Source organism: Dama dama, chromosome 25, assembly GCF_033118175.1.
Source record: "Dama dama isolate Ldn47 chromosome 25, ASM3311817v1, whole genome shotgun sequence".
NCBI lineage: Eukaryota > Metazoa > Chordata > Mammalia > Artiodactyla > Cervidae > Dama > Dama dama.
The window spans coordinates 33,798,653-33,825,205 of record NC_083705.1 but is presented as its reverse complement, the minus strand read 5'-3'; the positions used below and the strand labels follow the sequence as shown (position 1 = coordinate 33,825,205).

At 40.9% G+C, this 26,553-nt stretch overlaps 2 protein-coding genes across 5 annotated transcripts in view; one reads left to right on the top strand and one right to left on the bottom strand.

The window, feature by feature from the left end:
• The window catches only part of ITGA2 (integrin subunit alpha 2), a 106,402-nt gene extending 102,241 nt beyond the window's left edge, over positions 1-4,161 (top strand). Inside the window, exon 30 of the mRNA XM_061129812.1 lies at positions 301-4,161. Within this exon, the coding sequence (XP_060985795.1) occupies positions 301-381 (81 nt within the window). The 3' untranslated portion in view covers positions 382-4,161. The remainder of the gene's footprint in view (positions 1-300) is intronic.
• Positions 4,162-9,410: 5,249 nt separating this feature from the next.
• MOCS2 (molybdenum cofactor synthesis 2) lies at positions 9,411-19,892 on the bottom strand. 4 transcript variants are annotated; one of them, XM_061129813.1, is made up of 6 exons: positions 19,753-19,891; positions 18,428-18,549; positions 14,683-14,810; positions 13,924-14,074; positions 12,457-12,580; positions 9,411-10,594 (listed from the first exon to the last, which is right to left on the bottom strand). In XM_061129813.1, exons 1-6 carry the CDS (start codon positions 19,867-19,869, stop codon positions 10,526-10,528), a joined length of 711 nt encoding a protein of 236 aa, XP_060985796.1. In that variant the 5' UTR covers positions 19,870-19,891; the 3' UTR covers positions 9,411-10,525. The 4 variants fall into 4 exon arrangements, with proteins under 4 accessions (XP_060985796.1, XP_060985797.1, XP_060985798.1 ...); XM_061129814.1 differs by lacking the exon at positions 19,753-19,891 and adding an exon at positions 17,100-17,244; XM_061129815.1 differs by lacking the exons at positions 13,924-14,074; positions 14,683-14,810 and having other exon boundaries at positions 19,753-19,892.
• Positions 19,893-26,553: the final 6,661 nt, after the last annotated feature.

Below are 26,553 nucleotides of genomic sequence, written 5' to 3'. Positions count from 1 at the left end.
AAGTTTTTGAAAACAATCAGTAAGGATTTTATCTCCAGTGGTCTTGACCCCTTTACCCCAACCTTCTTTCGTGCTGACCTTGAATGTTTTGTTCAGCTGCAAATAAGCAGACCCTGAGAATTTTTAACTTCATGCAATTCGTTCATCTCTGGGTATCAATCTCCTCCTCGAAGGGCTGATGCCAGGTCAATATTCTGCACAGCCACCTCTCTGGAGCGCCCCGCCTCTGGGGGTGGGTGGTGGGTCTGGGTCTCATACAAAATAAGCCACAAGTGGTAACATTTTCACATCATCTTACAGCTTGGATTCTTCAAAAGAAAATATGAAAAAATGACCAAAAATCCAGATGAAACTGATGAGACCACAGAACTCAACAGCTGAATCACCCAGCAGCTCCCACCGTAGTGGGAAGGGGCAGCAGTACAGCCAGGGGTTACTATTCACATGAATGGATTTTTTTTTTTTTAAATCCCAGGGTAACTTAAATAATGTAATAATGAGAACTGCAGGTCAGTTTGGAAAGAAATTGTGAGGGGATCGGGAGGGCAGGGGTACAAAGGGTAAAAGACTTATCTTATATGGAGGAAAACGTGATCTTTATGCTGGCTGGTCCAGAGTTTACAATATCATGTAGATTGCAACTGAAGCATGACATGTTTCCAAACTGGAGAAGTCTTAGAGAAAAATATAACCTCTGGGGGTGGGGGAACCCAATTATTTAAAACAACTGTTTTTAAACAAGTGGAAGTAGTAGGTGTAGATACATCATTAGCTTGGATTTTGATACTGTTGGGGAAAAAAGACAGATCTTCAATTTTTGCTGCTTGTCCAAAGTTGCCACAGAGGACATTTTCAGTTATAATTTTGTTTATAAAGGAGGTAAAACTTGCTGTTGTCAGCCCACAGCTGTTTTCCAGAGTCCTGTTTCTTGTGATGATGTGCTTGTCAAAACATGTTTGATGACTGGTAGAGCCTCCTGCAGAGGAAATCTCTTAAGTGGCGGAGGCTTAGGGGCCTAAAGGGTTTAGAGGCCACAGCACTAACTTTTATTTAGCATCTATAACATTTATAGTAAAATCTGGTCTGCTGGAGTCCCCGCTGGGAAGGAGGAAGACATTTCCTTTCTCCTTTAGGATGAAAACTGGCTGACCTGGCTGGTACCTTGCGAGTTTTTGAAATTTTGAGTAATTGCTTTGGAATCCTTTCTGCTTCCACAATGAACCTCTCCCACATCCTGGTGCCCCCATATTCTGCAAGCCCACAGCTGCCCACCTTCCTCTCCAGGAGCCCAGAGTTTTCCACCCTCCTGGGACCTCTTGTCCAAACCTCCACTCCCAGGGCAGGGGCTCTTCCCCAAGTGTGAGGAGGAAGTCATCCGTTCCACTTCCCGCACTTGTGTGAATTACTGTATAATCCCCTTAACTTCAGGGAGCTGTTTGCAGTTGTTGCTAAACATGTAAGAAAAATTAAGCCCAAGTGAACTTCTAATTGTTGATATTTCAGGCAGGGTAAACAAGGTAAAATATAAACAATCTCAGGAATTTGCAGGAAATTACAAGGAGACCTTAGAAGCTACCTAGTAAGCACCTGCTGTGCTTGTTTCTGGAGAACTTACATTTCTAGAAGAATGACTTCAACCTGGGAGTTTGCTCACTAGAGAGTCTCAGGCCCCAATTCCTGATGATCTTATTTAGTCATCGGCTTGGGATGAAGCCTGATGACCTGTATTTTAACAAGCGTCCAGGTCCTTATGATGTCAACGGGCCACCATGCGGACCACCACCCGTTCCTCCTGCTGTAACTTCTTTTCTCTGTCGGCTTCTAGGTTCATCCTCTAGGAGGGCCTGAGAGAAAAAGTGCAGAGGCAAAGGCTGTGGGGACTGTTTTCTGTCAGAAAATACATACTTAACGCTTCAGACAAGTCACTCAGCCTCTGAAACTTCAGCGTCCTCATTATAAAATGGGGGAGACTGGGGTGGAGCTCAGTAGTGACACTTTCAACTTTTAAAAACCCATTGTCTGGGTTTCTTATAAGACAAACAGACAATCCTCCCAGAATGTGACACTGAGGTCAGGAAAACAGGCATGAGCCCGTGTGTGCCTGTGATGCTAGCGCGGGGCTGTCTGCACAGTGCCGGGATTCATTTTGCGTCTGACGAAACAAAGGGAAAAGAAACACTTAGCAATAAAATGTCAGGGGCTTATAGCAAAAACAACATGGCATTCTCCATATGTGGTAGAGCCCAATTCTTGTAACAGCTGTGTGGACTCAAACACTGTTTCATTCCAAGGATTGTTTTAAAAAAAGAATGGAGGGGAAACTGGTCATTACGTTGATAAAGACTATTTAATAAACTGGGTAACTGCTGTATATATATGTATACTAGTTCTTCAAAATAATATGCTAAGAATTCCAGCATGCCATCCTCCTTTGCCTCTAAGCTTCCTTAGATAACACTAGACGGAGGTCACGTGCCCACAGCAGGCTGGCGAGCTCCGGCGGGCCTCGCCTTAGATGAGTGGCCTTGATGGCACCGTTTCCATGAAGGAGCTGGGTTACTGCAAACTTAAGTCAGCCACGCGTCTGCACCATTTATCTCGCTGGGCTAGGGTCTCTCAGCCCCGGCACTACTGACACTGGGGGCCGGGTAACTCCTCCCGGGGGCACCTGCCCCGTGCGCTCTAGGATGTCCAGCAGCATCCCTGGCCTCAGTCTGCAGCTCCACCTGCCAACATCAGAGGCACCCTCTCCCCCTCGTGGCAATCAAAAAATGTCTCAGACACTGGCTGACGCTTCCTGGAAGGTCTAGTTGCTCCAGCTGAGAACCACTGCCCGAGAGCATGTGGCCTTAATATACAACTTCTGTTACCAGACCACAGGTCTAAGGCAGAGGCACCACTGAGGAGTATTCCCTGAGCACTTTTAAGCAAAGGTTGAATAGTCATCCAAGATATTTAAAAATTGTTTAAAAAAAAAAAAAAAAAAAAAAGAACAGCTCTGTATTCCTCTTCAGCCATACTTTTGTTTTAAAAGTAAGTAGAATATAGGGCTTAAAAGATGTCCTCTTAAAGTTTCCATTTCATAAATGGTATATAGACAATGTGTATAGAATGTGGTAAGAATTGAGTTGCTTCATGCATGGTTGCCATACAAGCTTTATAAAATAATAAAGTAAAACAGTCTAAAGAAACTGCTTTGAAATTTGAATTTGTGCATTGTTCACTTCAGCAGCAAACTGAGAAACTCGACAGATTCCTAACTGGATGAGTTTTTATAAAATAGTGAACATTAACTGTGAAAAAAAAAGTGGAAAACAATTTATCATAATCACACAAGTGATTATACTGATGGTTGTTACACAAGTAGTTATTATAAAAGGTGTAATTTTATAGTCTGTCTATTCTGATATACAGTTCTAACTTAATATATGACAATCTCATAAATTAAGATATCATAAGCATTAAACAGGATTCCTCAAACTTCGCTCCCTGGTCCATCTTTAATACAGTTTGCACATAGAAAATAATCATATACACAACTTTTAGGAGTATGCCCTCACTAATGCACACTCATTCTAATCAATTAGGCTAAACATCTAGAGGTAAAAAGTATATATGGGGGCAACGTTTGAAACAAAATGTTAACTGTTTGAACCTTAAAGAATGAGAATGTAGCCATTATGTAAATATTAAAAAATGGTTTCAAACCTGGTTTATTTTGGCAGATAAAGTCAAAATGTAAATGTATATGTTGCACAACTATGTTAAATTGTATATTTTTTTAAAGAAAAATTGTCTTGGATCGTTTCCTTCATACATAATGTATAAATCTTTAAGAATATTTGCTGTTTTGATTAACTGGTTTTTGTCTTTCTCTCCACCAAAAATATAAAAATTAATGTATGCATGTTTGTACATGAAGTGTCACAGTTCATTTGATTTCTAAGAAATAAATTGGAGCAATAATCAACATAAATTAGTTAAGAGCTGTTCTCCTATTAAAGTATGAGAATCAAACAGAAGAGTATCATTCAATTGTAAACTACTCTTTACATAGCACATTACTGAATATCATTAAAATCATTTTGAAAATAAAGTTATTCACTTTGGAATTTGAACTTTATGACTTATGGACCTCACTGTATTTATCTCGTGCACTCACTGTACTTGAGAACAGTCAGTCAAGACTCAGAAGAGTGAGGATGTATCTCACCACTTACAACCGCAGTGGCCACATGGATGTTCTGCAGGCAACAAATCGCCTTCACAGTTTGGAGACGAGGTGTAAAGTCTTGCCCCTCAGTGTGGTTGACAGGCGGGCAGCATTTGCATCACCTGGAGCCTGTTACAAAAGGGAGCTCTCAGGTGCCACGCAGACCTGAATTCCAACTGGAAGTTTAGTAAGATCACCAGATGATTTACAGTATGCTAAAGTTTGAGAAGCACCACTCTAAAGCACAACTTTTTCTGGAAAGAAATTTCTCTAGAAAGAACTATGTGCCTGAAACAGAAAAAAAGAGTCAAACTGCTGCAGCCTACATGAGCAGTCATCTCATGGTTTAAAAAAAAAAAATAGTAAACAAGAACGTTTACATACTCATAAGAATTAAATACTCTGAAATGAATGTGCTCAAATTGTAAAAAATACATATCAGGCCCAGAGACTGGCTGTCACTGCATACATGGTGCACTGATGCAAAGGCTGAGGGGTAGGGGTAGGTAGGGCTGCCTTTCACGCCTGTGCGCAAACCGCTCCGATTCCCACCAAGTGAACACCACCCCCCACGCCCCCAGGCCTCCCTCAATTCGGCCCATCTCAATTCTGGTGAAGCACATGACAAAAACAGATTGCAGAACCATCACCAATAAGTGTATCTTATATGCTTCTTACATTTAAAAATACAACTTTGGAGAAAAAGAACATTCATTTTTCTTTGTTTTGTCACAGTGGGTTAGGAAATGCTGCCAAAGACCTGTATGAAAGCTAGCATTCTGTACCAAATCAGAACATACTTTTATATTTCAGTATTTTAAAAAATAATTCCTTTTATTTATTCTTTATCACCTTTGAAAAACTACAGAGACCATGAAAATAATCCTCATTCTATCGTGTGTTTATTCTCTCAGTTGTATCTGACTCTTTACAACTCCATGGACTGTAGCCCGCCAGCCTCCTCTGTCCATGGAACTTCCCAGGCAAGAATACTGGAGTGGGTTGCCATTTCCTCCTCCAGATCTTCCCGACCCAGGGATCAAACCCACGTCTCTCTCGTCTCCTGCATTGGCCGGCGGATTCTTTACCGCTGCACCACCTGGGGGTTCATCCTAGCATAACCCTTTAGTATTTTAAAGATAACCAATTAAAGACTGGAAACTCTCTTATTCAAAAAGAAGGGCTGATTTTCATCTGAGGACCACTCCCACCTAACTAAAAGAAAAAGCGTACTAATGAAATCTGAAAATTTTGATTCTGTGCAAATAGAGCAAAAAGCTATCCACTCAAGTTGCTCTTGCTATAGCCCTGGCTCTACCGCCCTCTGCTGGGTGAGCTGCCTAACTACACCACACAAATCATTTAATGTAGATCCTCAGGAACTGTAAAGAGACGTTACAGGACGGGAGTGAGGAAAGGAGTGGAGAAGAAAAGCTCGCTGCACATATGCACTTCATTCGTCACGTCAGGTACTTGTACACATCTCTAAGCACTACAACTACACATCCTGTTAGGTGTGTTTAATAAGAGCTTCAGTGCTTAATGGGCTTCCCTGACAGCTCAGCTGGTAAAGAATCCGCCTGCAATGCGGGACACCTGGGTTCGATCCCTGGCTTGGGAAGATCCCCTGGAGAAGGGACAGGCTACCCACTCCGGTATTCTGGCCTGGAGAATTCCATGGGCCGTATAGTCCATGGGGTTGCAAAGAGTCGGACACGACTGAGCGACTTCCACTTCACTTCAGTGCTTAACACCAACAAAACTTCTGAGCACTCCTGCGTGCATGTTATGGTTAGACACTGATGACAGAGACAAGTCCCTAGTCTCAGGAAATTGATGGTCTAGTGATGGAGACAGACTAACAGATGTAGCTCATGAGACAGTGGGTAAGTGCCACTGAGAGATACAAAGTAGAACGAGGAATCCAGTCTGAGAGAGTGTAGTTGGAGCAGGCTCTCTGCAGAGGTGACATTTCATCAAGGAGCAAGTGCGGAAATAAAGTTGAGGAAGCAACTGAGGGAATACCTGGAGGAAGGGCATCCTAGCAAAGGGGCAGGTGAGGACCCCTGGGGAGAGTAAGCCTGCCACAAATCACCACAGCAAAGCAGGGAGCCTGGAACAAGAGAGGAGTGAGGCGGTAGCTGGGTCATGCAGTTTGTCGGTCATGGTGAGGACAGAGGTTCTGGGATCTGATTACCTATCAGAAGGGTCAAGTAGGATGATGAAGTGACCAAACTGGGAGAAGGAGGGGGACTGTCACCAGGCCACATAGCAACAATCCAAGAGAAATGGAGTGGTGGCTTGGATGACAGATGCAGCAGAATAAAGAAATGAGTGGATTCAAGAGACATCCAGGAATTGCTTTCCAGTTGTCCAATAGGTTCATTCAAGATCTAAGATCAAGACTCAAACTTTTAACTTCTTAATCACTGTTTCTCAAAACATACTGAAAGTATAGTGACTCAGCAGCATATGTAAAGAACAAGCATAGCCACAAAACCACAAAACAGTTCAGCAGAACACCTGCTGCTACTTTCACTCAAACATAAAACTCTTTCACTTTTGCTACCTGTTAAAACACTTGAAACACAAGAAATCAGTTTCCTACTTCTTAAATGAACTTCCTAAGCTGTCATATAAAGCCACAGTCCCCAAGTGACTTTAAACGTAACAATCTATTTAAAGGTCAATTTTTTTAGGTTACTCTTCTACTTAGCCAGTTAAGTCACAGACATAGAAAGGCTATGTCAGAGTGATGCCAGCTCCTTAATATTTCACCAATTAACTTTGCCACTCCTAAGAGAAGTGGGGATCAACGACAACCCTATTCAAGTCCAGTGCGATGCACTGAAAACTGTCAGACGCTCCGTCCCAATTTTAGCATGCCCCAGGTTAACTCCTTAACCCGTCTGCATTGGAGACTTAAAAGCTTAATAGTAAAGATTAACAGTCTGAGTTCCTGATTTAAACAAAACCTACTTAAAATGAAGATACGATTTAAAAAAAAAAAAAGATGCTTAGAGAATGTTTCGTGTACTTTCTATCAGTTCAGTTCAGCCGCTCAGTCATGTCTGACTTTTTGCAACCCCACGGATTGCAGCACGCCAGCCTTCCCTGTCCATCAGACCATCACCAACTCCCGGAGCTTGCTCAAACTCGTGTCCATCGAGTCGGTGATGCCACCCAACTATCTCATCCTCTGTCATCCCCTTCTCCTCCTGACTTCAATCTTTCCCAGCATCAGGGTCTTTTCCAATGAGTCAGTTCTTTTTATAATTACTATCAGTGAAGATCCTCTAAAGAAATTGAGTAGAAAAATTCCAAAATCCACATAGACCGCATATGAACATATACTCTAAGTCCCCTCCAAAGGAACCTTCAAGTTTCGGGCTTTTGAGGATGCAAAAGTGAGGTCTTCAGTGACTCAGTGACCCTCAGTGAGAAGCTAGAGCTGTATCTGCAGGAGGACGACTTCACAGAACTCCAGGCTGTCCAACAGGAGGAGCTCAGTAATGAAGACCTGCTGGAACTGGAGGGAGGACAGAGAGAGACAGAGAGGAAGCAGCAGTAACTGAAGGACCGAGGAAATTCACGATGCAGGAAAAGGCAAGGGCTCTTCTTTATCTGAGGAGGCACTGTCAGCTTTTGAGGCACAAGACCTGAACACAGAACGGTACACAAAGGCTGCAGTAGCTGTTCAGAATGCAATCCAGTGCTACCATGTCATCTACGATGAGAAAAAGGGAGCTACGACTCAGGCATCACTGGATCCTTTTTTCAAGAAGGTAGATAATTCTATCTGCAGCCAGCAAGGAACCAGAACCTGTGCCGTCAACGTCAGGTGTGAGTGAAACTGCAGCTTGCCCTCCGTCTCCTGTTGCTGACGATCCTTCAGCTCTGCCATCTCCCACTTCCTCTTCTTCCTCCAGTCAGTAACTCTTCTTAACTGTTCACTGGATGCCAGCTCCTGTTGACCAGCTCTTATACTGTTCTACTGTACTTTTTGGGCTTCCCTGGTATCTCAGACAGTAAAGAATCTGCCTGTAATGCAAGAGATCCGGATTCGATCCCTAGGTCGGGACGATCCCCTGGAGAAGGGAATAGCAACCCACTCCAATATTCTTGTCTGGAGAATCCCATGGACAGAGGAGCCTGGCAGGCTACAGTCCATGGGGTCACATGGAGTCGGACAGGACTGAGTGACTAAGCACACATACAATATAAAAAAAAAAACCACCCACCCAATCAAAAAATGGACGAGAGACCCACACAGACATTTTTCCAAAGACGACATACAGATAGGTAAAAGGCACATGAAAAGATGCTCAACACCACTAATTATTAGAGAAATGCAAATCAAGACCACAATGAGATACCACCTTACACTGGTCAAAATGGTTATCATCAATCAGCCTACAAATAAATACTGAAGAGAATGTGGAGAAAAAGGAATCCTCACACATTGTTGGTGGTAATGTAAAGTGGTGAAACCACTATGGAAAACAGTTTGGAGGTTCCTTAAAAAACTAAAAATAAAACCACCTTATGATCAAGTAATTCTACTGCTGGGTATATATCTGGAAAACATGAAAACTCTAAATTTGAAAAGATGCATGCACCCAGTGTTCACAGCAGCACGATTTATAACAGCCGAGACATGAAAGCAACTCAACAGATGACTCGCTTAAGATGAGACACACACACACTGGCGTATTACTCACCACACAGAAACTGTCCTTTGTGACAACATGAATGGAGTATTATGCTTCGTGAAAAAAGTCAGAGAAAGACAAATGCTGTATGATATCACTTACATATGGAATCTAAAAAATAGTACAAATGAATCCAAATATAAACAGAAACACCAAGAACATAAACTTACGGTTACCAAAAGGGAGAGGATGAGGGGGAAGGACAAGTTAGGAATGTGGACTTAACAAACTACTACACATAAAACAGATAAGCAACAAAGATTTACTGTGCAGCATAGGAAATTATGCCAAAATCTTGCAATAACTTATAATGGAATATAATCTACAAAATAACCCCAAATCATTATGCTGTACACCTAAAACTAACCAAATATTGCAAATCACACTTCAGTTTAAAAAAAAAAAAAAAAAAAAGAACTATGTGAAAATTATATCCTAAGATCTATTAAGGTAGTACATGGGTCGACCAAACAAAAACTGGACCATTATTTAGAATAAGATTTTGCAGAAAACATAACTTTATTAATGACTTCACTAACAACAACACTGCTTAAGCTAAAAAGATATCTGAAAATGCTTTACTAAATAATCACGTAATTTTCCTTCTTAATTCGTTGTGAGTACAATCTTATAACTAACATTAAAACACAAACCACCCTTGCTAGTTTGTCTTGTTTGACAATTTTATGCTCATTTATATACTGATACAATACAAATAACAAAATACAATAAGCATTATGGTAAGATTATACTAGATTCTGAAACAGAAGAAATCCTCATGTTATGAAATATCTTAGGTATCATCAGGCTACCCCAGTGGCTCAGTGGTAAAGAACCTGCCTCCCAATGTAGGAGATGTGGGTTCAATCCCTGGGACGGGAAGAGTCCCTGGAGAAGGAAATGGCAACCCGCTCAAGTGTACTTATCTGGGAAATCCCATGGACAGAGAAGCTGGTGGGCTACAGCTGATAGAGTCTCAACTAGTTGGACACAAATGAAGTGACTGAGCATGCATGCATCATCACTGAGTTTTTAAAAACAAGAAAATATTGCTTTAAACCTTTAAAATCATGTTTCTTTACTTATTTTTAAAATATATAAATTCTAAAAATATATCAAGAGTATCTGATAAGGACTTTTTATAACTTTCAGTTCTGCCAACATTCCCAAAATGCATCCCTGACAACAATATCGCTGGGCATAGGGGCAGGGGGGTGGGGACAGGGTGTCGAGGGCAGGAGGGGGACAGAGAGGGCATCCTGAGCTAGTCACTGATGAGGGGCGACCCCTCCGTGTGAGTCAAATTACAACTGGGACTCAGTCACAGAACTGTTTGTCCACCACAGGCATCATTCCTTGCATTCAAATTATTCTTCCATTTTCCCCCTAAAGTCTTTCTTTCCTCTGTCTCTAGTTCCCATATAAGCCCTCGTCCTAAACATTCATTTATTTTGCTTTCTTTTCTCCTCTCTTTTGTTCCACTGGTATAACATAAGAGATCACCTTCACTAAACTATCTTCTAGAGAAGAATAATGGAAATATGATCAAAGATAAGAATTTACCAAGTTTAAATTTTAGGGCTCTAAAAACCTAAGCAGTTTAATCACTGGTTGCCCAAAAGCATTCTTTGTTTCTTTTCCAAGATGATGATGATTCTTCATAGATTTCCTAAAAAACAGAACCATAACCAGAATTCAAAAGAGAGCATTTTAATAAATGCAAATACACTGGAATGAATCAGGCAAATGAATATCACAACTATTTAAATGTGCTCTTCTTTTAACAATCCAATGGACATTTGCATAAGGCATTGAGAGCAAAAACATAAACAAACATGCTTCCTACACTCAAAGATTCAGTCCAGTAGGAGAAACAACAGACAAGAAGCCTTAACAAGGCAAGGTGCCAACATCGAAAGGAATAAACTACTAATTCTACTTGGGACCACGATGGGCAATAGCCTGGGCAAGGTTTTGTAGGGAAGATGGAAGGTCTTTAAACATTTTGTTCTATCAGGCACACCTACTACCTTCCACATTTCTAAACATGCTTTTCCAAAGGCAGAAGGGGTATTTCCATTAGCTCTGAAATTAAAGAGACCACCACAGAGGTACCTAAACAGGTCTGAGTTACAGGTAGGTGACAACGGCTCTGTAAGTGCCTGCCCTACCCACCCGCCCACCACTTGCCTACATCACAGATAATCTCAAAGCACAGGCTGGAACCAGAACCAGACTAGAATTTAGACAATTTGGGGACAGAAGAGGAATAAGAATATATCACTTTCTCTTCTCTAATTGGATTCTATGGGGTTGGCCACAGAGTTCAGGTTTTTCCATTATGGACACCCTCTCACCTTCTACAGAGAAGCAAACAGAAAGCCCAGCTAGTCCTCAATATCCCATCTCCTGCTCTCTCATCTACTGTGTCAGCTGGCTGGCTATTCTTTCCTCCTAGGTAAAGAAAGCTCTTTCAGCCAGGCTCACAATTCATTCTGGAACGCTCTTTCTACCTTGCTCTCTCCAGGGGCCTGTCTCATGGTCTATCAAAATGGTGGCAGCCTTGCTCACAGCCAAGCAACCAGATACCTGAGCTTCACTAAGACAAGATTCCTTTCACACATGCTATCTTCTAGTTCTTAAGTATCCCCTTATAACAATGGGTTTCAGTTTTGATTCAGAAAATATGGGTCACTAAATTTCATAAGCGCTGGTTCAGAGTCCAATTAGCTCCTCTCAGCACTGACTGAAGCAGGAGGCTCCTAGGAAGGACTCGCCCTCTGGTCCTTCACCCTGAGCCCTGATTTACTGGGCAGTGAATGCATTCCTCAGCTTTGCGATCAGCCACAATGCCATGGGCAATTTGAGGCTCTCAAGTCTAAGTACACGTGTCTAAGAGTTCTGAATGGTCCCACTGTTGAGGTAACTAAACCAGGGGAGAAATCAGGGAGCTGGGCCTTTTCATCTCTTCAGGATGCTCTAAGATGGGTTTGATGTATGGACCAAAAACAAGCTAGACTTTCAAACTTAGGTTTTTAAATCCACTCTGCATTTTCTCCACAGAGGCAATATCCTTCCCCGCCACCCCCTCCCCCCCCCCCCCCCGAAATGAAGGCGTTCTAGGAGAAGTTTCTTTTGCCTTCAGAAATCTCTATTTTAGCCATTGACTAAATAGCCATGCATGATTCCTGCTCTCCAAAGGAAAGACCCTCTAACTCAAGGGAATTCAATTCCAAGGGATACTACTGCATATATGAGCCACTGGAACATTCCAGACTAGGAATTCTAACTGTTACCACTTGCTGAGGTCTTCTCCCAGTCATGCATTATTTGAGGCATGTATTTTTCATGCTTGGAAAGAAGATTATTACATAAACACCCTATGTCATAGATAAAAGAAAACAAGATTCTATAAAGTCAGGGACGGCCCATAAATATACTCTATGTATTCTTTTCCTTTGTTCTTTAATTTAAAAATTTCTAAGAAAAAAATCATGTCCAGAGAGAAAGGTAGGTATTTTCCTAACTTACCTTTTTCCATATGGGCACCCTGGCTTTTAAAACATCAATGGCATAGCTCACAGCTTCAAGGGATGCAGCCCTATGGGCTGAGGACACGGCAATGATAACGCTTGCTTCTGTTACTGGAACCAAGCTTTAACAAGATGAAGACAAAAATTCATCATCTCCTCTGAAGCTGCACGTTAAAGAATCAACACGTGAAAAAAAAAAAAAAAATTCCACCGAAATCCAGCAAACATTTAATTCCTAGAACTAAATATCGGAGCATCAGTGGTAAAGAATGGTAAAGGCTCAGTGGTAAAGAAACTGCCTGCCAAAGTAGGAGACACAGGAGAAGAGGGGTTCAATCCCTGGGTTGAGAAGATCCCCTGGAACAGGAAACGGCAACCCACTCCAGTATTCTTGCCTGGAGAATCCCCACGGACAGAGGAGCCTGGTGGGCTGCCGTCCACGGGGTCGCAAAGAGTCAGATCCAACTGAAGCCACTTAGCATAGCACACAGAACTAAATATTCAGAATTTTACCCAAACACCCCATTTAGTTAGAAAACAGGAGTTCATCTCAGTTGCATTTAGCAGAAGCCAAAGCTGTGACCAATTTGTTAGCATGTATCCACTCCATTTATATGATGGGCACCAAGAAAGGGACCTCACTGATTCAACAAGTATCTGACTCAAACAAACAAGGCACAGTGTCAGATAATGTCTAGAAATACAAAGTAATCGCATGATCAATATAACATAGAATTTAAAATATTAAATAGCAATAAACAGTAAATAACAGAATTGATAACATTATTAAAAAACATAGCTGTCAATGACAAAGTAATAACTAATAGATGATAGATTTAGTCCCATTGCTGGGTTCTTTACAAAGCCTGGAATTCCACTCTTCTTAGAGATACAAAAAGATAAATTAATTTCATGACCTCAAGAGGCTTTCACATCAAAAAATCTCAGACTGTCATATAAACAAAGTCCAGACTACAAAACCGTTCTTTAAGTGTCTCCTGGCCTTTAGCACACATCAGCACAGGCTGCTGGGCACAGAGCCTAGGAGTCTTACACATTTGGACCTTGTTACAGCATCAGCTACTCTCCAAACGCTGGGAGGGACTGGGGCAGGAGCAGGAGGAGAAGGGGATGACAGAGGATGAGATGGTTGGATGGCATCACCGACTCGATGGACATGGGTTTGAGTAAACTCTGGGAGTTGGTGATGGACAGGAAGGCCTGGCGGGCTGCGATTCATGGGGTCACAGAGTCAGACACTGAGGACTGAGCGACTCAACTGAACTGAACTCTCCAAATGTTACAATATAACAAGCAGCCCTTAAAGGCACAGTCCGCCAGAATGATACATGAACCTCCCTCTCAGGGTAATACAGGATGCCAGTGAAAGATCTCAGAATCAGAATTAGTACAAAGGTGGAAAACAACTACACTTAAACTTTTAAATTGATAAAGGAAATCATACCCAAGTCGATGAAACACTGCTATGTGTTTGACTGGCCATTTCTGTCTAATGTCACTACAAATTTTTCTGATCTCATTTTCTGCCATTGGTAGATATGCTTCATACTCTAAGCTAATGACTTTTTTCCCTTCGAAATTATTCCTTGTAGTCCCTAAAAAAAAAACACAAAAATTACAAAATAAGGCTTCTCTTTACAATTGAAATAGCCACACTAATTTAAAAAAAAGCAGGGGGAGGGGGTTATTTTTGAATAGCATACCAGTTTGTGTAAAAATTACTTTGAAATTTTCTAAACATAAAGACTTGATTAGAAAATCAAAACATAATTATCACAAAGATGAAGAAATAAAATGACACTGATTAGCCAGGTTTACTGAAAACACTAAAAAGACAAACCAGTATATATCCCCTTTCTAAGAATTAAGATTTGACACTTAAAAGGAAAACATCATGTTCCCAGGATTATCATTAAGTTATTATCATCACCATTTTTTCCCTTCAATATCTGGAAACACAGAATTCTCTATTAATAATGACTTTTATTCTACTTTTTTTTTTTTTTTTTGCCTTTAAACATAAGGTTAATTTAAAGATTACTAAAGCAAACAAGAACTAAAAATTTCTAGTCACCACCATGGGTAATCTCGGCTTACTGCTCAGGATCTTAAAATCCTGACTATTAACACTTGAATAGAAGAAACACTTGCTAACTTCAACCATCTCGTACAGTCAATAGACATTATGAAAATTAAAACTCACCTACAAATAGGGATATTGCGCCACAGAGTGGAGAAATTACCAGCTGTAAGGCTTCATCTACTGAAAGTTTCTCAGGTGTGAATTTTATTATATCTTTAGATTTCTCTTCAACTTCATTCATATCTTTTCTAGAAATAAGATATTACTAAACCTTAATATGGAGAAGGAAATGGCAACCCACTCCAGTATTCTTGCCTAGAGAATCCCATGGACAGAGGAGCCTGGTGGGCTGCTATCCAGAGGGTCGCACAGAGTCAGGCACTACTGAAGCAACTCAGTATGCATAGCAAACCTTAATATAGGTACTAGAGTCAAAACACCCAATTTATCGGCTGTATTTCAATTTATATTTTTTTCTATATTAGGTATGTTGAGTCACTCAGTCATGTCCAACTCTTTGTGACTCTTAGATGTTAGGAGGCATGATTTGAAATCTGATGATAAAAGTAAGTATAAAATTTTAGCTGAACTCAGTAATTTACAAATACCCCAACGAATCAAGCATGTTATAAGAAGTTTACCATTAACATCATCACTTAAAAGGTAATCTATCTCACAGGCTGAAATATCCCCCATTCTAGAACTGCTACTCTTACCTCTTTCGTCCACAGGCACATCACCTCTAAACCACTAGGTTACCAAGCAGTACACTCAGTACCGGCTTTGTCTTTATCCAAAAAGGAGAGCAAGCAGAAATGATGGTGACTCTCCAGGAACTGGGTTCATTTCATAATCAGGCACAACCCAGTTAAGTAACTGAGGAAACAAGGGAATGAACTGAAGGCCTATTCATCAGATGCTACAGGTCCTTTGCCATATATTTCATTTCATCCATCAAGGATCTATTACATACTCAATAAATGTCAGAGATTGGATATAGGCCAAGGGACAAAAGACCTGGCTCCTGCACTCAGGGCACTTATGCTGGAGGAGGAACAAAGCAATAAATAGGAATTACAAACAGGGATAACTTATGGAAACAAACAGGGTTCTGAGACATAGCGTGGGGGCTGCGGAAGGGGTATTTATGATCACACTACTGACGAGGAAAAAAAACAAACTACTGGATTATTCTGATGCTACCAGATTTCAGGAAGTTTCAACCTCCTACACATGCTACCTGAGTTTTTTCCACTTTTTCTTGCAATATGATACACGTAACCCAAACATCTATGAACTTCAGACCACATTGAGTTCCAGTAACTTGATTCTGTAAGAATACAGATTCTAAAACTGCATTTAAGAAATCTTGCCAAACACACTCAAATAATACACACTGCTGCTGAGTATCTTCCTACTCTTCTCAAAGGACAGCTCTAATCATCCCATACACACACACACACACCTTCAATGGCAGGCCATTGTTTTCTGAATAAATTCCAAACTCAAAAAGTAGCATTCTTCTATAACCAAGGTGGTGATATGGTGGCCACAGTTTTCAAATAAAATTGAGATACATATCTAACAAAGAATTGTATTTTTTCTAAATAGAAGATCTTGCCAGGTGACTTGCTTTGCAATATTTATTCTTCACTTTTGGGGGGACTGCCCTCCAGGAGAGTGGAGAGAAAAAATGAGTGAAAAGAAACAGACATCCATGGCTTGTTCTTTTCTTTAATGCAACCAAAGTTGTGCTGTCTAGGATGATACTTGACTTTGAAATAAAACCACTATCAAATTAAGAAAGTTTTCTTTCATTCCTAACTTACAATTAAGGATGACTATTAATTTCTACATTATTTATTTCTCAGTTCACAAATTAAGCCTCATTCTGTTTGCCTCTCCACATTATACTAAGCAAGCTTCTTACACATTATCATACTGAGACATGGACTACATTTTTACATAGTAGAGAGATGACATGGGTCCTAGAGCCACTTGCAATACAATTATAACAATAAAGTTGTGTTTTTATACCTGGAAAATGGCAAGCTTTTTTTTTCCCTTAGGAAGAGAAATATTCTTACTTTTCAGCTACGCAATTTTTCTACATTTCTCTGTACTGAGGAAAGCTATTATCCAGTATTAATAAACATTATTTGTGGAAAAGTACCCAGGAAGTCCAATAATCTGACTTCAAATGTTGGCTCTGCCACTTATTGTCATGTGATGACAAGTTTTTTTAACTTCTTGGAATTTCAGTTTTCCCTTCTGCAAAATAGGAATATTAAAACACCAGTGTCTGGCACTGTGCCCAACACAAAATAAAAGCTCAACTGAATCATGTTAAATCAGTAGAGTGAACATACCAAAATGACATTCAACTGCAAAGATGATAGGCATTTGTAAGTCCGCCTGCACCAATGAAGAGCTGGTGCAGGCAGTCTTACAAAGAGTATAAAGTAAACAATATACAGGTTATTATCTGTATGATCCTGCTCCACAACACTGGTTAAGAAAGAAACTCTCTCACATACCCAGGTGGCTCAAAAGTACTACCCTCCACTAATGGGAGGGATAATGGCAATTTCGTCTCCTGATTGAAGCAGGAGGAGCTGATCTCCAAGCTCGACATATTCTTGACGAACAGCAAATATCACCTGATTTCTGACATCAGCCAATCTGAAGGGCAAAAAGTATAATTAAACCTATCAATGCTGTTAGATCCTAAATCTCCTCAGCTGCAATTAAAATTACATAAATACTATTTTATGAAGCATCCTCTACAAAATGACTAATTAAATTCACTCATATTTTGCAAAGAAAGTATATATCCACTGAAGAACATACTTATTCACCAGGAAGAACGGAGTAAATTGCTAACAACTCTTTACTGGATGTTGGGTGTCTTAGTCAATTGAAGAAACAAAACAAACAAAAAAACCACACTAAACTGGAGACAACATTCAGACCAAGTTAAAAAAAAAAAAGAAACATTTATCAGTGCATGCCCTCCCCAGGAGCTTTCCATCTAAGGAAACAAGTATGTTAAGTATACCCTGTAAGGTTCCAAAATACCAAGTGCCTCTGCCAGGTATTGATACAAGGTTAAAGGTAAAGTAGGACAGAGGCCCAACCACTTCCATTGATTATCAGGGCACTTTAAGAACTTAAAAAGATATGAAATCAAGAAGGAATAGTTTTCTTTTGGAACATACATTGTGGACTGTCTGCTACACAGCACTAAAGCTTCAAGTTAAACATCTACAAGGATTTAAGTGACACTTAGTATTCCTGGAACACATTCAGGTAAGCCAATTTTATATTTTGTTCCAAAGAAGACTCATCTGAGGTAGGAACAAGAGCAGTAAAATTAGACAAGTTTCAAGAGCCAGAAAAAAAATAAATCAAATATTGCAAAAATGCAAATTCAGCAGCAGCTGACGTTTCTTAGCTTTCATTTTTCTTTCAATCTTAAAAATTTCTATCTTGAGCTCTCTAAAGAAGGGGTGGGACATAAAAATTTAAAGCACACATTTTAACAGAATTTGTAACAATTTCATTTAATGCTATAAAAATACAAAATCTAAATTTTCAGTATTTTGTAAATTATAAAAGCTAATATAGTCATGTCTCTTTGGGAGTATCCCAGCTCACTGTGTTTTTTAAGTAAAATATCAAACCTTTCTTAAGAATCTGTTTATTTTTAAATACTATAATCTAAGTTTTCAGAAAAAATACAGCTAATGATACTTTTGACATTAAACATAGAAATCAACATTAACTTCTTACTTTTATCATTTACTCATGCATTTTTAAATATTAAAAAGTGCTTATCATATACATTCTACAAATTTTTAAGTACCCTGGATGGCGTGTTTCTATCTCATTCCACAGCTGCAATGCTTTTATTTCTTGCGGCACAGAAATGGTCTCTGAGCGAATTCCTGCTATTTCAGCACTTTTTGCAAAATACAACACTTCCACCTGAAAAGAAAGAAAACGTATTTAACAGTAACAATTCATAGCCCTTTCCTGACTCTCAACGCGGAGTTTTGTTTTCCAAATGCATTAATCAAAGGCACTTTTCATAAGTTAGAGAAAATTAAAGTGCCCATAAAAATTTCAGTATATCCACAAACTCAAATTTTGAAAAAAATTTAGGCTTTAAGTACAATTTAGGCTAACTTCCAGATGCTTTTTAGTTTTATAAATATACGCATGGCACGACTAAACCTCTAACAACATCTTCTTAGAAACCATGAAGTTGGCCTTTAATTTACATAAAATTATAGCACCTTTTATAAACACTTAGGCAGTGAACAAATGTCTGAGTCAAGAGATGACTTACACAAATAAATGACCAAATAGGTGAAAGACACGTCTTTCACGGTTGTCATATGACCTTCGATTCCAGTTTACATTACATTGAACCCAGCTGTCCGGGATTATGTTACGAAACGTACAAACCCTGATAGTTACAAACGCAGGTGGGTCTGAAACACAGGATAAACTGGTATTCCCCAGGACAAACCTATGTAAGACAGCCTGGTATCCAAGGGATCCGACCAAGTAAAATAACCCACCTGTCACTCGGAGCAAAGCATTCTCTACGAAACAAGCGTTCGTGAGTGCTAAGCATACGACTCTGCGACCCTATGGACTGCAGCCCACCAGGCTCCTCTGTCCATGGGATTCTCCAGACAAGAATACTGGAGTGGGTTGCCGTGCCCTTCTCCAGGGGATCTTTCCGACTCAGGGGTCGAACCCGCATCTCTTGAGGCTCCTGCATTGCAGGTGGATTTTTTTTTCTTTTTTTTAAACCGCTGAGTCACTAGGGAAATCACGAAACAAGCTGAGGTTTGCAAATAATCAACGGTTGGCCAATGCACAGATGCAGCACTTTCACCTAGGAATTCTTAGTTAACTGCATTTCTTTTTAAATTGAAAACTTGTTTTCTTAGAAAAGAATAATCTGAGAAGCGTTTAGGAACCAGCTGGTCTTCTGAGTCGTCACCCGCATAACTAGAGTTCGCAGAAATCGACTTGACTTTCTTTGGGGAGGCCATAGCGAAGCCTCCGAAACAGGGAGCGGCCACCACCGCGGTGGCAGTCTCCGCGGTCTGACTGAGCAGGGCCGCGTCTGTGGAGGCAAGAGCGGACACATTCGGGCGGACTCCCCACCCTTACCTGGCACCGGGGGACCATCCCGCCAGGGAAGTCTCGCCCGGTATCCCGGCCGCGGAAGCGGAGGCGCCAAGTGGACGCAGCGCGCAGGCGCAACCTGCCGGCCCCTTCCGCCCCCATGGAGCATGCGCGGAGCTGGCTCCGCCCCGCTGTTTTCCTCACTGAGTTTGCGCCGCGGACCCCTGAAGTTTGGTGTTCGCTCGCTGTTGGTTTGCGTTGGTGGGCGAGAGTTATGACTGTCATTCAACGGGTAAAAGGCTGACCACGCGTGCCTTTATCCTCAGACGAAGGGCCGAGGTACAGGAGAGCCGACCCTGGACTCTCCTGGACACCTGCCTTCTCCGTTACGGAGACTCTGCTTTTCCGCTCACTCACCTGCAGGCTTCTCTTTCACAGTTTTTACCTACCCCGCCTTCCGGTTTGTGAATACTGTTCATTAGCGGCTTAAGGCGGAGAAGGCAATGGCACCCCACTCCAGTACTCTTGCCTAGAAAATCCCATAGACGGAGGAACCTGGTAGGCTACAGTCCATGGGGTCGCGAAGAGTCAGACACGACTGAGCGACTTCACTTTCACTTTTCACTTTCATGCACTGGAGAAGGAAATGGCAGCCCACTCCAGTATTCTTGCCTGGAGAATCCCCGGGACGGGAGCCTGGTGGGCTGCCGTCTATGGGGTCACACAGAGTTGGATACGACTGATGTGACTTAGCAGCAGCAGAGGCTTAAGGCATTTGACCGGTATACATTTATACTTTGTCTAGGTAGTTTACTAGCTGCTTAGTGATTTGTCCGCACACTACTCTATCATCTCCAACTTTTTACCACCAAGAATTCTTTTAAATTGGGTAGTTACGTAGTTACGTGGGTATAAACGAGGCGACCCTCCCCTTGGAGCTCACAGTCCTGGTGTGAAATGGTCATGAACCGGTGATGGTAGCTCAGTGCACCGAACAGAATATACTAGGGTTACATGTTACATTTCGTGGGAGTGGAGGGGGATAGAGGCTGGTCACCTGAGGAGTGTGGTCTAGGAAGCCCTCTTGGAGGAGAGAGAAGCTTGAGCTAAATCTGCCGGAAAGATTGGCAGCAAAGGGCAGGGTGGGAGTAGAGATGAGGAAATTTTACTAGCCTGTGCCAAGCCAGAGGGATATAAAGCAGCATAATGAGGTCTCAAAAGGGCAAAAAGTTGGCAAAGTAGGTGTGGCCCCTGCAATGAAGTAGTGGGAAATGAGACTGGATTTATCAAGTAGTAGCCCACGGCCAGAGAAATTGACAAGGACTAACGCTAAGGTGGCGTGTTCCCAGCGGCACAATGGTAAACAGTAGGTCTGCCAATGCTCAGGAGACGTAGGTACCATCCCTGGTGGCAGTTTAGGCGCTAAGTCGTGTCCAACTCTTGTGACCCCATGGACTGTAGCCCGCCAGGCTTCTCTGTTCATGGGATTCTCCAGGCACGAATACTGGAGTGGGTTGCCATTTCCTTCTCCGGAAGATCTTCCCAACCCAGTGATTGAACCCGAGTCTCCTGCATTGCAGGCAGATTCTTTACCTACTGAGCTATCAGGGAAGCCCAGGTACCATCCGTGGGCTGGGAAAATCCCCTGGAGAAGGAAATGGCAACCCACTCCAGTACTTTTGCCTGGAACATCCCATGGACAGAGAAGCCTGGCAGGCTACAGTCCATGGGACTGCAAAAGAGTCAAACATGACTGAGGGACTAAACAGCAACACCACCAAGGTATATTCTGGCAAAGTTGCTAAACATCAAGGATAAAGAATTATATTCACATCCAGGTAGAAAAATAAGGGAGGGATGACAATGACCTTACAATTGTCTGAAACATCTGATGCCAGAGGATGGTGGTGTGCAATATCTAAAAAAGCCTGAGAGCAAAGTATGACCCAAAATATTACATACAGTCAAGCTGGTGTCCATCAAATGCAAATTGACATTCCTAAACCCACAAAAGCTCAAAAAGCACAATAGCTCAGACACCAACAGCTCTTTAAAAATCTTCTTGGGCAGCAGTCCAGTCAATCAAGAGGGTAATCAAACTTTAAAACTCAGTGTTAAGGAAGTTAATGGTAAAAAAAATAAAAAAAACTGGAGGTGAGATTTTAATCCACTTAAATATAAACCCAAAAAACTGTGGGATTATGATTATGGAATTAAATTTAAGTGCCATCAGAATATTTTTTAAAAAAATACAAACTGCCCCCAAATTGGAACAGGTGGTCAACAAAACGTTGATTCAAGCCACTTAATAGCTCTCACAATCTTGTCAAGTTTAGAAGGATATGTTAGGGGTGACTATGTCTTGTAAGTAAATATTCTGATGATTTTTAATTCCTTCAGTTTCACTTCAGTTATTTTGTTGTAAATAAAGTACAAGTGAAAATCTAAGAAGAAAATTGGTATATAGTATCATATATTTGATATATATCTTTAATGCCCAAATAAAAGGGATGGAATAACATTCACCAGATAACAGTTACTGTATCTGGGTAGTAGAATTGTGGATAATATAAAAAATACTTTTGCTTCCTCTTGTAAATTTCTGTGTTGCTTGATTTTTAACAGTAATAAATTTATTGAGCACTCTTTGTTATGTTGTGTTCTTATTGTTATTTAGGCTCTGGGCATACATCTGTGAGCTATAAGAATAAGGTCCTTGCATCATGGAGTTTGCTTTCTCATTAGGAAGATAGGCTATATGTAAGAAAACAAATAAGGACAGTTTGATGAGTGACATGTAGGGGAGGACCAGGGTGCCCATTCCTAAGGGTCAGAAGCGAATGAACACTGAGCTGAGCTGAGACCTGAAGGAGGAGAGGAGGCAGCCTGTGCAGTGCTGGGGAAACAGTTTCTGGACAACAGTGAAGTGGTTTCCAGGTAGGAGAGGACTCTGCACATTTGAAGAACAGAAGAGAAGCTAGTGTGCCTGAAATATAAGGAAGAGAGCCTGGTGGGATGATTTTGAAGAGATTAAAGGGAATCTGAACATTAAAGATCCTGGGAGGTCCTGGAAGCCAGCTAGGATTTTATTTTACTTTCATTGGGAAGACACACACACACACACACACACACACACACACACGCATTTTCAGATTTCACCCTGTATCAGCTTGGAGTCCGGAGAAGGCAATGGCAACCCACTCCAGTTCTCTTGCCTGGAAAGTCCCATGGACGGAAGAGCCTGGTAGGCTGTAGTCCATGGGATAACTAAGAGTCAGACACGACTGAGTGACTTCACTTTCACTTTTCACTTTCATGCATTGGAGAAGGAAATGGCAACCCACTCCAGTGTTCTTGCCTGGAGAATCCCAGGGACAGGGGAGCCTGGTGGGCTGCCGTCTATGGAATCGCACAGAGTCGGACACGACTGAATCGACTTAGCAGCAGCAGCTTGGAGTCATTTTGAGCAGTCAGAGCACAAACAGTTCTGAAGAAAAAGCCGACAAAGCCTCGTCCTTGGACATTTCACTTAAGCAAGATAATAAATTCCTTACTTTGCCCTAATATTTTCTGCTGTCATTTTGAGCTATTAAACACTATCTAGTCCCAGACACCGTGTCATACATTTTGGCCCATTATCAGGAGTCCGTGAAATGCTATCTAGCGTCAGTGACTTTATGCAAGTTGAAGCCTATATGCTATGTTAAAAAAATAAGAGGAAATAGATTTTCAAATCTCACTCAACATGTACCTTTTTATTAAGTGTAATATAATTTGTAGAAAGTGAAAATATCTCTGAGGAAGTCAAGTGTGGTGGGAGATCTGTAGCCATTAGTCATTTAAGTGATTATCTTTAAGATATTTTTGGAAGTGGAAGTGTTATTCTCTCAGTTGTGTCTCACTTTTTGCAACCCATGGGACTATAGCCTGCCAGACTCCTCTGTCCATGGGGATTCTCCTGCCAAGAATATTAGAGTGGATTGACATTCCCTTCTCCAGGGGATCTTCCCGACCCAGGGATTGAACCCGGGGTCTCCTGCATTGCAGGTAGATTCTTTACCATCTGATTGAGCCACCAGGGAAACCCCAAGATATTTTTGGTGGTATGTAAATTTATCAGTAAAAAATAGATGATGCCATAGTTATTCTTTAAATTATTAGTTCAACATAAACTCATCTGGAATTACTCATTTTAACAAGTCAGAATTCCAAGCTTTTTTATGTACAACAGGCTTGTAAAGACATATTGTAGCATCTACTAATAAACAGCCTAGCAGAGAGCCTTGAGCCTTGTAAGTATACAAAAAAGTTGTTGATTCAGCTTGTATTTGGATAGAATTACTTACAAAAACATCATACTCTACTTGTATAATTTTATTCATTGGTCACAAACATAAAACCCAGCATAAAAGTTTTTTTTTTTTTTTTTAAGGAAATGAAAATCAAAAGAAACACTCCCCCCTTGTGGTTAAAATTCCAATTACAAATCCTTCATCTTACAAGTGGGAAGAAATTAGATACCAAAGAGCTTTTTACAAATATTATATGTACTTTACTGACCATATTCTAAAACCAATATGGAATCTCCCAGTTTCAGATAACAGAATAAAGCCAGACCTCAAAATTTCACTACTGTGAAATCTAAAATATACACAACAAATTGGTTAAAAGAGAGAGCGAGAGAGAAATGTCCCACACAAGGGTTGTTAACCAATGGAAAGCAAAGCTATGTAAAGGAACACAGTGTGGGCGCTAGGAAAGCTCATAATAGCTTTCTGGAATCATTAAGAGGAAGGGCTGAAGTAAACAAAAAGCTGAAAAACATTGCCAAAGTGGAGTTGGTGAGTCAGCAATCTGTAGGACTGGAAAACCCACAGGCTTCAGAACTAAAAAAGAAATCTGAGGCAGTTGCAGATGCATGAAGAGGCTGAGTCCAGAGTCCTTGGTGGACAGGCCAGGAAAAGTCCTCGTCATCTTAAAGGTGCCCAAGAAGAGAGCCAGATTTACTTTCCACACACCTGTCAGCAATATGGGAGCAGAATTGACTGACACCTGAATACAGGTCAAGAGCACAAGCAGGGCTGTCTTTCCTTAAAAGTAACAAAGATTCCAGAAGCCCAGATCCAACCAGTGGTTGAGAATGATCTGAAGCTCAAGTTTATCCCTGGATGTAAGGAGGACAGCCCCGCATTATGAAGTAAACCTGGCTGAAGACCTTGAATAAAGGGCCAGAAGAGAGAACAAAGCCTGGTTTGGCCAATGAGGCTGCAGGCAGGCCTAGCTGAGAAAAATCTCCTCTAACCCTAATTGTCACCCTGCCCCATGCCCTCAGGCTACACATCATTTTTCCTTCTCTGTACCTCAGAGGTCAACAAACATTTTCTGTAAAGAGCCAGACAGTAAATATTTAGACATCCCAACATCCGATCTCCGTCACAGCTGCTCAAGTCTGTTGTTGCGCCATGAAAGCAGCCGGTGACAATATGAAGTGAATGAGTAGAGCTTTGTTTCAGTAAAAATGAGTTATAAAAATTGGAGATGGGCCACTTTGTCCCTCAGGCCATATTTGCTGACCCTTGCAGTATCACTTATATAGTAAGGAAAAAACAGTGGTGGAGTGAAAGAGAATTCAGCCGCATTAAACAGCTCTCTGAAACTGGCCCTAAAGGAAGGAAAGCACGTGTGGTGAGCCTCACTGTCATTCCAGGTTTCTGTTTGAGGGTGTTTTCCAAACCCTGGCACAAGGACTAGTACTCAAGAAGAGAGCAAGTAGAACAAAAAGAAAAGAATGGAAAGATACAGTGTGCAAACACTAACTGAAAAAATCCTGGTGTGACTATATTCACATAGAACTATATATATATATATATATATATATATATATAAACTTTTTATCTTATATTAGAGTATAGCCGATTAACAATGTTGCAATAGTTTCAGGTGGACAGCAAAGGGACTCAGCCACACATATACATGCATTCATTCTCCCCCATCCTCCCCTCCCATCCAAGCTGCCACATAACCTTGAGCAGAGTTCCCTGTGCTATTCAGTAGTACCTTTTTGGTTACCCATTGTAAATATAGCAGAGTGTACATGTCGATCCCAAGCTCCCTAACTATCTCTTCCCCTTATTCTTCCCCGCTGGCAATCATTAGTTCAAGAACAAAATATATTATTAGGCAAGAAGTGTAAGAGTTGAAGGATATTATGTCATAATAAAAGGGTCAATTTAAGAGGAAGGTACAATTCTAAATTAGTATATATCATATAACATTACTTCAAAATACATAAAGCAAATATTTACAGAATTAAAACAAAGGTAGATAAATTCACAATCATAGTTGCGGATTTTAACACATGTTGAAATAGACATATAGGAAGAAAAAATTTAGAAGGTATATAGAAGATTTGGATACAACAGTTAATCAATTTGATCTCATTAACATATAGAATACTAACCTAATTCTAGGTTGGTAGATTTTTTTTCTTTACGTGCTTTAAAGATATTTCTCTACAGCATTTTGTTTTTATTTTCTCTTATGTTACTTTATCTTTGTTCCTCTACCTAATGTATTTATTTTTTTTACCTCTGTCTGCCTTTCAGGTCTTCTCAGAGTCTTAGGATTTCGTATGTTTTGTATGTTTTGCTCTGTTTTTTAGCTGTTTCAATTAGAAGGATAAATCTTTCCTTCTAAAGAAGAAGAAGCTTTTTCCATAGTATTCGGTACGGAAGCCAGAGAGATACAGTCTAGTTTGTTTCATGGGGCATGAGAGTCTAGCTGCCTGGAGCTCTGTGAATACAGAGAGGCTGGTGGCTAGGAATTCAGGGCTCAGCTTTCTAAGTG